The 14185-nt window shown below is 35.2% G+C and overlaps 1 protein-coding gene and 1 pseudogene across 2 annotated transcripts in view; both read left to right on the top strand.

Moving 5' to 3' along the window:
- The window catches only part of IQCM (IQ motif containing M), a 620635-nt gene that overhangs the window by 345960 nt on the left and 260490 nt on the right, over positions 1-14185 (top strand). For both annotated transcript variants that reach the window (XM_074229157.1, XM_074229156.1), the window contains exon 11: positions 964-1095. In XM_074229157.1, the coding sequence (XP_074085258.1) occupies positions 964-1095 (132 nt within the window). The remainder of the gene's footprint in view (positions 1-963; positions 1096-14185) is intronic.
- LOC141517140 (M-phase inducer phosphatase 3-like) lies at positions 1147-4188 on the top strand (annotated as a pseudogene).

A 14185-nucleotide genomic window follows, 5' to 3' on the forward strand; every position in this document is an offset into this window, starting at 1 on the left:
AGTTGGCACAGATTCTGCAGAGATTTTTTGGCAGTGATTCACCAAATAGTTTTCATATTTAGAAATTTGAGGTGTTCAGTGAACAGAAATCCAGAAAAATTCATATTAAGAATCAATTTTTCTTATTAAAGCAAAATGAGGAAGGGGTAGATACTACCTTAGCATTCTGGGGGGAATATGGCTACTTTTAGTTTAGTGAGCTAGGCAGTGACAAGTGAAATGATGGTTAGAAAAGACAATGAATGTTTGACAGAATCAAATTCTTATTTCAGTAAATAATCATTAAGAACCCAATATCTGCAACGAACTGTCAGGATCTCACTCTTTTAGAGGGGGAATGAGGGTTGTTGCTGATATAAACTCTTTGAGACCAAAGATAGTTCCATCTTTGTCTTTATTTATGCAATACTTAACAATAGTGACTTAAAGGTCATGGTGACTAAATATTTCCCTTGATGCTTCTTGAAAATTGAGTGTAAGCTTTGGATATTAATCTATGTAAATTGTAAATTTTAATTATGCATTTAGTAAGGAACCATTACACAAAGAACTGCTCTATGAAAATTAGAGAAAGGTAAAATTACTTTAAACTGAGGGTTGGAAGGGGTAGGGAATAAAGGAAAGGTTTTATAGAAGAGGTGACCCCTGATGTGGCTTTAAAGGAGCAAGAAGCTTTCAATAGGTCAGATAAGATGGAATCACATCATAGTAATGGTAGACAGAGAATAAGAAATATATAGTGATAAGAAATATCAGAAGATTATTCCACCCATTCATGGCAATATATCTTGGGAGTATTGTTTTTCTCCAAGGCAGGGGGACTTTTATGGAAAATTAAAAATTTTTACAATTGCTAGGTGAGATTTGAAGCAATTTTATATTGAATCAATTATTTACTACAGAAAATATTTCTCTTATTTCTCTTTCTTTCTTTCTCTCTTTCTTCTTCTTTATTTTTTTAAGTTTATGAAGTCATGTATGCCAAGAATGAATATTCTAAAGGGATTCCAAAAAATGAACTATCTAAATATTTCAGCAACTGTGGTCATTTTCCAACCCAAGCAAATATTGATAGCACATATCTGCTGATTCAAAGTAGGTACCTCTTTTTATTTACTCTTTAATTAAGATTAAGTGCTTATGACAATGAGGTAAGTGAGAAAGTTATTCATATACTTCATGGATTTTGTAGGTTGAAGTTATTTTTTAAGGGAAGAGAATTTTCTTTTGTTTTTTCCTTTTTTCTTTATATTTTTTTAAAAATGAGACACATTTTACGATTATAGATTTAAAACTGGAAAGGACCTGAGAGTCCATTTAGTCCAATTCCCTCATTTTAAAGTTATAATTGAGACCTGAAAAATTTGGGACTGGTTCTAGGTTATCTACAGGTAATAAGTGAGTTAGGTTATTTATGACTTATTTAAAATGGCTTAAATTTACATTATTTACTCCTCAAAACTTCTTTTCCTTCTTCAAGAAGTTAATTTTGTCATGGAGGAATACATTTACTTTCAAATGGATAAAAAGGATAAGATAAAGGAAAGAATCCATATCTATTTAAATGTAAACTATTAGACTACAGAAATCTATTTATCCCCAATTTTCCCCAGCAAACTTAATATCCATACTTATACAAGACTCAGCAATACATATCAGTATATCATATCTTATACAGAATTTAATAATTCAAGAATCAATACTTAAAAACAATCAAGTAACCAAAAAGTATGAATGCTTAAACAAGTAATCAATAAGTGAAAAGTCTGCAAAATTACATCTTTAGCAGTGATATAAACAACAGATGAAAAGCTGCAAAATCACACTGATAGAAATGACTTGAGATTGAACATTTACTAAAAAAAATGGATTCTATATTTACTGATTTAAAAAAAACAAATCAAATTTCTCTAGAATTTCAGTCTAGGGTTACCTAAAACAAACAAACAAAAATCCACAGGCAGGGAATCTTTACTTGCAAAGGTAAAGAACCTCATTTATTCCAGACAGGGCTCCAGTTATAACTCTGACAACCACAGCCCTTACTGACTGAAGGCCAGAGAAGTTACATTTCACATCACCTCTGGCAGCTAAAACCAAGACCAAACTGACACAGAACAGAAATAAACACCCCAGGCCTATATCTCTTAATTCAAAATAAAAGAGAAAGATAGGGGGTTGCAAAGAAAGAAAATCCTTTAGCCTTACACTAGTTAAGTTCTTGGCACTAAGACTTCAGTGGAAGTATGGTTCCATTTGTAATATGTGAAAAATCTTAATCAGCAGAGAAAAACTAAACTAACTTGTAAATATACTACCCCTGGAACCCCAGACTTTGGTTTCCTATAAGCTGCCTGGTGTATCATGAGAAAAATGCCTCTGGATCACTAGTTGGTATCATTTATGCTTGGAAGTACAAGGGGATTTAAGGGTCTTCAAATCTCCAACTTCCATTCTCAAATAATGAAAACATTCTTGGTAAATGTTTTCTCTCTGGTTCATCCTGCACCAGACACTATAAACACCTTGGCTATGCTTCTTAATCATGGCCCCAGTTCCAAAAACTAATAAAACAGAACTGTGGTCACATTTCATTATTCCTAGATGGTGTATCTGAGTGATTCATGCTTTCTTTGAACACTTTAATTTTTTCAAAGTAAATGCTTCAACCCCATGAGACACCCATCTGAAAGTATCATTGATTTTTGTCTAGCTCAGGGGGCCTTCCAATGACCAGGTTCAATCTTGCTTGTCCAGCCCATATCGCCAAAGTTTGATCTTCTGAGAGACATAATTCTTGTCCAGAGAAAAATTTGCTTTGGGTTCTGTGTATAACCATAATGCATGTGGCCACTATTTCAATCATAAATAAAGTGTAACTCTTGTATTTAATTGGTACCCCTGACTCCAGGACCAGTGCTCTATCTACTGCGCCACCTAGCCTCCCCTTCTTGTATTTAATTGGAATAGTCTATCTCTCTCTATAAGAATTCTTCCTTTGGGTGGCCAGCTTTTGGGTTTACTGGTGTCTCCCCTTAGAACTCTCAGTACTGCCCTAGAGGCCCCAGAGAAAAGGGGCAGAAGAATCCCAAAATATTACCTTGACTTGTAAAATATTAGCCTTGAGGAGATAGCTGCCATTCAGTTTGCCACATCACCAGACCTTGATAAAATTGGTAACTTGGATTTTGTAGGATCTCAGAAGGTATAGCTTTCTGAAATGGATCATCATCAACATTTCAGGAAATGTATTACTCCCAGTAATTACTCCCAGAACAGCTCCCAGTACTTTGGGTTCCTTCTGCCAAAACACAGATGCACTAGGTAGACAATGAGACAATGAAAATGAGAACAGCTTTTTGGAATAAACTACATGACCAACACTCAGATTCTTAAGACTGCAAGAGAGATCAAGAAGACTGTTCTTGTTTCTACTAGATAATAGAAATTCTGTGGAAGGTGAAATGAATGATATTGGTAGCCCCATTATCAGAGTATGCATCGGGGCATAGAGAAAGGTAGTGCAAGGGAGACTTCACTTGAGTTAATGGAGGTTTTCCTGAAAAAACAAAAAACCAAGATATCAAATGTAAAGAGGACAGTTTCACACTGTAATATTAAATCCATTCAGATCTTGGGGGAGAATTTTGACCAGAGGTAGCTGATAAGTGATTTCATTAAGGTCTATATGCTTCCAATAGTGATGGGAAAGCATCAAGATCTGAAGTATGTTAATTCAGAGATGGTGGCTGCTTTGGCATGGGAGCAGCTGCAAGACCTGATTGAGAAGTTTTGTATAAATATTACTGCCACCCATAAAAATATCAAAGAGGTCATGTCCAGGGAACTCTGAACTTGCACAGTCAGGAAGAACTAGATTATTTCTTCCTAAATAAGTCTTTTGTCCCTTCTAGAAAAGAATAATCTTGTGTTTCATTATGAATTCTCCTCAGAAAGGGGTCCCAGAATGAGCCATTATCTAAGTAAAGAAGATGGAGCTTTGAACATGTATGTCCCTAATTTAAACCACTCTGAGTTCTATATACTCAAGGGAGGTTACTGAGATTTCTTCCTGGAATATGTGGAATTGTGTGAACCAAAGAGGGATATTGTCTAAAGCATTACCAGGACCAAAAAGCTGAGCTTTTGAAGTTCTGCAACCAGAGCAAAGCACGGACTGAAGAATGACAGCACTGTGCCAGATTGCTTATCTCATGAAGGATAGGACTTCAAGATGAGAAAGAAACTGTCATCAGGGCAGTCACTCCCTTAGAGAGGAAGTTGAGACTTCTGTGGAAAACCAATCTAATGGTTTATTAAAAGATACTCAACAAACCAAATTATTTGGCAGCAAAAGTCAAGACAATCTGTTCCAGTGAGTAGGAACCTTTTCTATGAGCTGAGTCCTGAAGTCCTGAAGATTGTCCTTCCTAACTTGAACTGCAAAGTTGTTTTACAATATGAACTTCTCCTATCTTACAATATTTACTTCAAATTCCTATTGACAAGAATATAAATATTTACAAATAGCCATGAGATTTCTATTCTCCTCCTCCAAGATTTATCTTGTGGTTTGTTTATCGAGATAAGGAATTTATTGATGCTATCACTGAGATGACCAGATAGTATTGACACAGGCCAAGTCAACATTTTAGATGCAGGAGAAAAGTCTTACATAGCAGACTAACATTTTTACATATTGAGAGAACATTCAAATTTATAAGTATTATTGGATTTCCTCATGTATAAGGCACACTTTAATTTTGGGGCCTGAGATTTGAAAAAAATTTTATTTCATAAAGTATTGAAATCAAGTTTTATTCATCATCAAATTTATACAACTCATCATCACTGTCAAAACTCCCATTCACTAGCTGGTCCTCATCTGTGTTTGATGACAAATACCTGTCTTAGAGTTTCTGACTGCTCTCTTGCCTGTGCTCTGGTCTGTGGTTGACCACAAGCACTCCCTGGGCAAGTCTGGGGCATGGACACATACTTAGTCCATTCCATTTCATGATCCTGAAGCACTGATCGTGTCCTTTGAAATCAGTCACTTCTTGTTCAGCAATTCTTCTTGCCTTCTGCTGAACCATCTTTGTGGACACAGGAATTCCAGTTGCCCTTTGCTTTTCAATCCATATCTTCAGTTACCTCCCTAACTCAGGACATTTGACTGACTTGCCTCTCATGACGTTCTGGGAGGTGTTTTTAGGAGGGTTTCTTCTTATAGCCAGTCTGGATTGTTTTCTCAGTTGGAGGAGGACCAAAGTGACATTGAGCAGTACAATTTCCATTCACTTTTGCAAACTAGATCACTTTGGACTTGAATTCAGTGCTGGACAAAAATCTTTTCTGATTCATTTCTAGGCAGAATGTGGCAAAATGTAATCTAATATATTGGTAACAAATGTGAAACAATGAACACAAGGACAACAAGCACAAAAAAGCAGGAAATGCAAGTAAAAAAAATCTACAGCTACTGTTTAAGACATTCCCAGTTTTTAGACCCCAAATTTTTTGAAAAAGAGTGCACCTTAACATGTGGGAAAAGATGTTTTTTAGAGGTTAAAAGTCTAATTTTGGATCAGAAAAATAGAATTCAAGAGTATCAAACTACAAAGCAGCACAGCACCAGAGAGACCATGAAGAGAAGGGGGGGAGTTTAAATATATTTTTCTTTCTTTATTTATTTCAAATTAAAAATTCATCCATATGCACATGTACATTTTTAAGTTACAAAATTTCCTTCTACCCTTCCTTCCCAAACCTACCTCTCAGCCAGGAACTGTCAGGTTAGCATTGTACATACATATTTTGGATAAACTTGTTTACAAATTAGTCATTTTCAGTATAGGGAATTCGGATTAAGGGAGATACATAAGAGATAATTTTTATAGAGTGCTAATCAGATTCTGAAGGGTTTTTTTTTTTTGTGTGTGTGTGTTTTCTTTTGTTTTTCTTCCTTTGGAGGAAGATAGTGTCCATAACTAATGTAATACAGTTGTCAGAGCTCTCTGGATTGCTGAGAGGAGCTGCTTCCATCAAGTTTGTTCATCTCACAATGTTGTTGATGATGTGTACATTGTTCTCTTGGTTCTACTCCCTTGGCTCAGCATCAGATCCCGAAAGTCATTCCATGCTTCTCTAGAGTCCGACTTTTTATGGTGTCTTATAGAGCAATGGTATTCCATAGTATTCTTGTACCATAATTTATTGAGCAATTGATAGGTATTCCCTCAATTTCCAATTTCCAATTCTATGTCACTACAGAAAGGGCTGCTATGAATATTTTGGAACATGTAAGCCTTTTCCTTTTTTTTTTTATAATTTCTTCTGGATATAGACCTAGAATTGGAATTGCTGGGGCAAAGGGTTTGAACAGTTTTATTGCTCTTTGTGCATCTGTGTATATTATTTTCTTATTCTAGCAGATCTATAGAGTTTTCTCTTATAATTTCCGGCATGATGTTTTCCAGGTTCTTTTTTTGATCTAGGCTTTCTGGTAGTCTGATGATTTGCAGATTGTCTCTCTCCTGGACCTATTTTGCAGGTCATTTGTTTTCCCTAAAATGCACTTTACATTTTCTTCAATTTTTTCCAGCCTTTTTGTTTTGTTAGATGGAATCTTGTAGTTTTGAAATTCATTGGTTTGTATTTGTTCAATTCTAATTTTTAAGGTTTTATTTTCTTCAATTACTTTTTGGATTTCCTTTTTAAACATGTTGAATTCTCTACTCAATTTTTCATAATTTTCCTGCATGCTTCTCATTTCTTTTTTCCATTTTTCTTCCTCTTTTCTTCTTTTGTTTTTAAATTTTTTTAAAGCTCTTTGATGAGATTTGAATTTGAGTCCAATTTATAGATTGTTTTGATACTTCTCTAGTGAGTGACTTTTCACTAATTTTTTTCTTCAGACATGGCGCTGTTATCATCTTTGTCCATGAAGTAGTTTTCTACAGTGAGTGCTCTTTTAGGTTTTTTTGCTCATCTTCATTGTTTTAGCTCTTCTCCTGGGCTCTAGGGAGTATAGGTCTAAGCTTTTTTTTTTTTTTTTTTTTGCTGGGGTTGGAATCTGATCCCTGGCTTGTTGTTGGCTAAGAATTGGCCTAAGCAGTCCAACCCTTACCTCCACGTTCTGACTTAGCAGTAGGCTGTTCAGACCCAATCCTGTCTTTTACCTCAGTGTTCCCAGGGTTAAACATTATTTGGGGTTGGGATCCTCTATGCTGGCTTGCTGTCTAGCTGCTGGGACCTCTGCTGTTGTCAAGCTGTTGGGATTTGCATTGCTCTGTGGCTAAGAGACTCCTGCTGCCTTTCTGGGCTCTCTTGCCTCCTGAACTTTCCTTTCCCTTTTCCCCCTTACACAGATCTTCACTGAAGATCCTCCATGATGTCTACCACTGAAAACTTCTTTGAATCTTCTCTTTTTCTTGGTGGGATCTGTAGCTTGGATGTTAGAATAGAGGTTTCATTTATCTTTGGTAGGGAAAGGCTGCAGGAGCAGATTAGCTTCTGGCTGCTGTCTTGGCTCCACCCAGGAAATACATTTTTACTGGAAGGGAGTTTCAAGCAAGATATAACCTAGTGAAGCCATTACATACCATTATATACCATTCCATACCATTCCATCAAGTTTGTTCATCTCACAATGTTGTTGTTAATGTGTACACTGTTCTCTTAGTTCTACTCTACATAACAACTGTGTAGAGGGGACACTCAGAAGTTGTAACTTCATGTCAGAATGATGGGAACCTTTTTTTCTTTTTAAAACTGATTTCCCAAATCTTCTTTTAACTGGTATTCATCAGCCAGGCAGTTTGTAGAATTGGAATCAGGCAAGGTCATCTCCTAGATAGCAGCATTCCACGCAACTAATGAAACATTTTAAGACATATGCAATATCAATGATTTTAGCAACTTGATAACATCATGATGAAACCAAGTTACTTTGGATAAGCTTGTTTCCTATAAAAACAAATAAAACAAAAATTAAAATGACATTAAAACATATTTCCAGGATGCAACGAGGAAGGAAAAAAATGATCTATCTGAGTTTAAAAAAAATCCACTTTCTATGAAAAAAATGAACAAAAAAGAATGTGAACAAAGTGTTTTTTTAGAAATAGGAAATAAAATTCCCTACTAAAAAAATGGACTTAAGCTTTCTTTGTCTAGCCTACTTGCTCAAGGCAACACCCATTCAATTGAAAAGGGTAAATTAAAAGTGAGACAAAGAATATGACTCTAGGGTTCATCCCCCTCCTTTCTTAACCCTTAACTCCTATCCCCTAAACCCTAAACCCTATCCCCTAACACAATCTGGAAAAAAGCCCAAAATGTCTCACCAAAAATTGTAACATCCTAACTGAAAAACCAAGTATGTGTAGAAAACAATTCCTGCTTAAACCCCTTTGAAGCCAGCTTCTAGTAGCTTGTCAATGAAAGCCTGAAGCAATTTGGGCTAAAAAGACATTACTGAAGTAGCCTTGTTCAGAAAAACAATAGACTGCCTTCAGGAAAAAAAAAAAAGTTAACCACAGTCTTAATTCTCTAGCCTCTTCTTTCCATCCCCCTTCTCTTAAGGAGACTTTAATTTCTGCCTGCAATTGAAGCAAAAGGTGGAAGGTAGAAGATAGAAGGTAAAAAACTGACTACTTTGCTTTCCTCAGAGAGAAGGTACCCTGCTAGAATTAAATCTGTCTGCTCCCTTAAATATTGTTTTAAGGGATGTGATTTTCAGATTCAAGGTAAAATCCTTGATTGCTTTTCATATGAGGAAAGGAAGGGTCGAGTTTTATACTCAAGGCTTGCTTTTTCAAAAAATACCAGTTCCATAGAGAACACAGTAACAAAGAAACCTATTGATCTATGTTAGGAAAATGGAAATCAGAGAAATTATACATAGATGAATTTATACCAGATAACTCAGCTTAACCAAGAGAGACAGTTTTAGTTCTCACCCAAGTGGAAATTTTTCAAGACTCTACTGTAGTAAGAAAAGGAAAAGAACACAAGGGAGAATCTTTTTCTTCAGTAATTGGAGATAGTATTGGCATCTTCATCTTCTCTCATGAACTGGAAATTATAATTTAATGTATTCTTGTTTTATTTTTTAAAATATATTTATTTTCATACACATGCACATGCATATTTTTAAGCTAAAACATTTCCTTCCACCCTCCCTTACCACTCCCCTCCCCTCAGTGGTGGTCTGGTTAGCATTGTACATACATATTTTTGATAAACATGTTTACAAATTAGTTATTTTCAGTATTACAATTAGGATTAAGTGAAAGAGATACAGAGGAGAAAATTTTTATAAAGTGTTCATCAGATTCTGAAGGGTTGCTTTTGTGTGTGTGTTTTGTTTTGTTTTGATTTTCTTCCTCTGGATGGTGATAACATTATCCATAGCAGGTCTTATACAATTGTACTAGCTCTCTAAACTACTGAGAGGATTGATTTTAAAGAACACTTTTTGTTTTCTTTATGAATAGAATTGTTTGCTAGGATAGTCATTTTTGTGTCTATTTTATTGTCTTAAAAACAAAATAATTCATTAATCTTTTTTTTGTTGATGTAGTCAGAGAGATGAGTTTGATTGTATTCACTCTGTTAGCTATTTCCTATGAACTAAAATGTATACTAAATTATAATGATTGTTTTCAACATAATTTAATGTTTATTATATTCTATAATTTGATATTTTTTAGCAAGGGAACCCTGGACACAAGCGAAATGTAATCTTTTTGAAACTTTTCTCTGTTCTGGGGGATATTCTATATTCTGTGTTGGCTCTTTGCAATCTCCATTTCCAAAGTCACTTTGAAATTTTTGGTCATGTCCTTTGGGACAAGGAAAGACTTAGGTATACAGAATATTTCTACTGCTCATTGAGTACTGACTTAGCCACACCTTGTAGACCTCCCCCATGGCATGTATATTGGAGAATACCTGGAGTCAGGTGCTAAACCACTCATGGAGCACCACCCTTGTCCCTTGTCCACCTCAGAAATACATTTGAGCAAAGATACACCCAGTGGAAGCCCTCTTCTCTTTGACTCCAGACCAGGCTGCCTCATCTCTTTTCTTCTCTAAACTGGATCCATTTGCTCCAGCCCATGCTGCTGGAACAATCTGGCCCCAGTCCCATGTGACTGGATCTAGATCTAAGCTTCTTTTCCTTTCCTCTTTTTCCTTTTAACTTGATTATTCACCTCTTTTCCAAGCTTGTAACCATCCCCTTTGTTATTCTCTCTCAAACAGCTGTTTTTGCTTATTACTTTTTTTTATTTTTGCAAAGCAATGGGGTTAAGTGACTTGGCCAAGGTCACACAGCTATGAAAGTATTAAGTTTCTGAGGCTGGATTTGAACTCATTTCCTCCTGACTTCAGGGCTGGTGCTCTATTTACCAGCTGCCCCCCCTTTATTGCTTTCTTAAGAAACTACATTCTCCTTAGAAAGCTACTACCTCCTTTAAGAAATTCACTAACTGCTTCTCCATAGGACCTAAACTTTTGAACTTGTGTAGTAACTTGTAAACTTTTGAGCTATCTGTGTATTAAAGTCTAAACCTATTTTTACCTCCCTGAGTCAGAGTTGACAAAATCACCCCTAAAAGGAACCACAGTGGTATCTCCCCATTTCAGCTTTTCTGGCAACGTTTTTGGCATCTCTAGGTGGGCATAGCTGTCCCTTTCTCTGGCTTTACTTTTTTTTAACAAGGCGGTGGGGTTCAGTGACTTGCCCAAGGTGGCACAGCTAGATAATTATTATTCAGATCCTCTTGACTCCCAGGGCAGGTATGCCACCTAGCTGCCCCTCCAACTTTACTTTGATCCAGTCATACTTAAACTTTTTTTTTAGTTTCCATTTAAACTTTTGTTTAAAGAAAATGATATTTACTTTTTTGATCACTCCAATTGGGTTTAAGGCATAAAAGTGTTGTTGACATTTTGTTTCTTAATCTTCTAAAGTGAATTCAGTTTTTATGATTATTATATAGATATCTGAAGAAATAATACATTCTCTAAAAAATCGATCATATTTTTCATTTATCTTTTTTAACTGGTATTCTGTTAATTTTATAACTACTTTATTATTTACTTTTGCCATCTAAATTAACTTCTACTATGGGCAACTGGGGTGGCCAAGTGAATAGAGTACTGGAACTAGGAAAACCCAAGTTCAAATCTGGCTTCAGATACTGGATATGTGACCCTAGGCAAGTCACTTAACTCTTATTGCCTCAGACTCCTCATCTCTAAAATGAGTTTGAGAAGAAATTTGCAAAGCACTATTGGAGTGCTTTGCTCCAAATAGGATCCCAAGGAATCAAACATAAATGAAATTACAGTAAAATGTGCCAGGCAGGCAGGCACTATATAAAGAACTGAAGATACAGATATGAAAAAGAGATAGCTTCTCCCTTCAAAGAGTTTACATTCTAATGGGCAAAGATAGCACACAAAAGGAACCTGAGGGGTGGCTAGGTGGCCCAGTGGATAAAGCAGAGGGCATGGAGTCAGAAGTACCTGGGTTCACTTAATAATTAGCTAGGTGTGTGGCCTTGGGTAAGCCACTTAACCCCTTTGCCTTGCAAAAACCTAAAACAAACAAACAAACAAACAAACAAAAACAAACAAAAGGAACCTGAAAGCAAAGGGGTTAGGGAAGGAGATGATGGGGAGAGGGAGGTGGGGACACCAATGGGTACCTGATGGTTCTTCCTTGACAATGAGGCCAAACAGAACAACTGACAGAAAATGGAGTTACTAGAAAGATTGTGAATTTCATAAAGGAAGATTTTGGGAGGATTTAGTGCTCTGCCCTACAACTTTCCAATGAGAGAGGCATGGGGAAGGGTATGTTGCTCTCTAGAATTAAGTTAAGAAGAGTTATATATGGGAAAAAAAATTCTTGGCTCATGGGGAGGAATTGGAAAGTCAGGTTCTTCTACCACCTTTCTGTATTATTTCGTTGCTCATTATATTTCCACTTGTACTAAGTATAACAATGATTGGTATATAATTGATGTTCAAACCATATTTGTTGAATGAATTTAAAACTTATCTTTTCTAAAACAATTTTACTATTTATCATTTCTAATGCAAGTAATTTACACAAGTGAATAAACTAACAATTACATAGGAAAGATTGAATATAAATGATTCAAATTGTGCTACATCAAACTAAAAAAGTCTTTATGGATTTAGAAAGCTTTTGTTAAACATTTTTTAAAATAATGAAGAGAAAGTTTATCAAAATGTATCAGAATCTCATATTTCCTTCTGTTTGAAATTCTTTTTTAGTAATTTATTTTATTATTTTATTTATCTTTAATTTGTCTTAAATACTTAACATCCTATTTCACTAGCCAAACCTTTATTAAAATGACTTCTTTGATGGTAAATAATAGCTCTAGGTATCAATCAACACATTTCATGCTGTACACTAGTTCATATAACTCCCATGTGGTTAACTCAATTGACTAACTTCCCAAAAAATACTGAGTATAATATATCAAGTAGGTCAAATTCCTAAATCAGCCTGCACAATACAGGTATTTTTAGCATCCCTGCCCCCCCCCTTAGTTCCCCATCCTTATCACTATGGTAACAACAGATTTTTATGACCAAGAACATGATTTTCATCTGAACATCTTGCTTTGGGAGAATAAAGGTACTTCTTATTGAGTCCATAGGCTAATTTTTCCAAATATAATTGATGGCACATTTAGGAAACCTTTATTTATTTCACATTTAGAAGTCTAAGTGGAAATAATGACATTAGCAGTCAGAGCAGATCCAGAATTTTTGCATTGATTTTTGCAGTGATTATAGGCATTTAATAAAAGTACTCAAGCAATATATTGGCAGAACTGGAAGATACTTTAGAGGTCATCCAGAGAAATCCATTTATTTTATTGTTGGAGAAACTGAGCAGCACAAATTAAGTGATATATTCAAGGTCTCAGAGCTAGTTATTGATGAAGCAAAGCCAAGATGAAGAACCAGAGTCTTATACTACTCTTGACTCCATTTCTTTCACCTTATTGCTGATGTCTCTGTACTTTTTTTTGCTAATATTTTGAGAAATTATTATATCTATTCATACATATATATGACATAATTAGATTAACTTGTATTGTACTTTTCCTTAAGAATCCTACAAAAGGACTCCATAGTGAAATTATAATTTAAAAAGGAAGAATTAAATAATATCATGAAAATGGTTTCTGGATTGCAGATGAGATTATGATGTAACTAAGAAATACGAAACATTGTCAAATTCATTTCATAAAAGTAGGCGGAACTGTTAAAGTCAATGCTAACTTACTAAAGTAAAGCTTTAATACTGGTAAGATTCTTAAAGATTCTTAGTCTTCCAAATAGCATCATCAAAAAAAAAGAAGAAAACTAAAGAACTTTTGATATGCTTTGGGGGACTGAGTGCATATAGACAAAAATATTTATTGGAAAACTGGTGAAAATCAAACACCAGGTAGCATGACAGTATGGCTATAATATTGTGGTGGTTCACAGCATAGGATTTGGAGTCAAAAGACCCAGAATTGAAACTCAAATGGCATTTACTAATCTGGTATCAACTTCTCTGGACTAAGTTTTGCAATTTATAAAGATGAAGGGATTGGGATAGTGGACCTCTAAGATCTCTTACAGCTCTAAGAACTATGATCCCTTTAATATTTATGCAACTAGTATGCTCTGACTTTTCTTACAGGACCACAGTGCTACATTTCCCTTCAGGGTTTCAGGGTAAACACAAGTATTTGGGGAAAATCTTTCAACATCCTCAGCTTGAGCCTTTATTAATTAGGATACCTTCATTTTAAGGGACCAGTAAGTTGCATTCTACTTTCATTTAATTACTTAACATCCATTAGCGTTTATAAAAGGATTTTTACTTCAAAGATCTAGCAAGAGCAAACATAAACATATGACCATGCCCTATTGGGCATAATTCAGATCATATCAGTTTGGTCTTAGTGGAAGATTAGGCCTATATCTTAGACATTTTTTACATAACATTGGCCCTTTCATATTCAAGTCTAAAGGTGATATCAGAGCCATGAGTCTTCAATATCACTTCTTATTCCTCAGATATAGATTCTGGATTGGATTCCAATTTCTGAGTTTCTGTAACCAGAATCCAGTATTA

This window comes from Macrotis lagotis, chromosome 3 (genome assembly GCF_037893015.1).
Source record: "Macrotis lagotis isolate mMagLag1 chromosome 3, bilby.v1.9.chrom.fasta, whole genome shotgun sequence".
Classification (NCBI taxonomy): domain Eukaryota; kingdom Metazoa; phylum Chordata; class Mammalia; order Peramelemorphia; family Peramelidae; genus Macrotis; species Macrotis lagotis.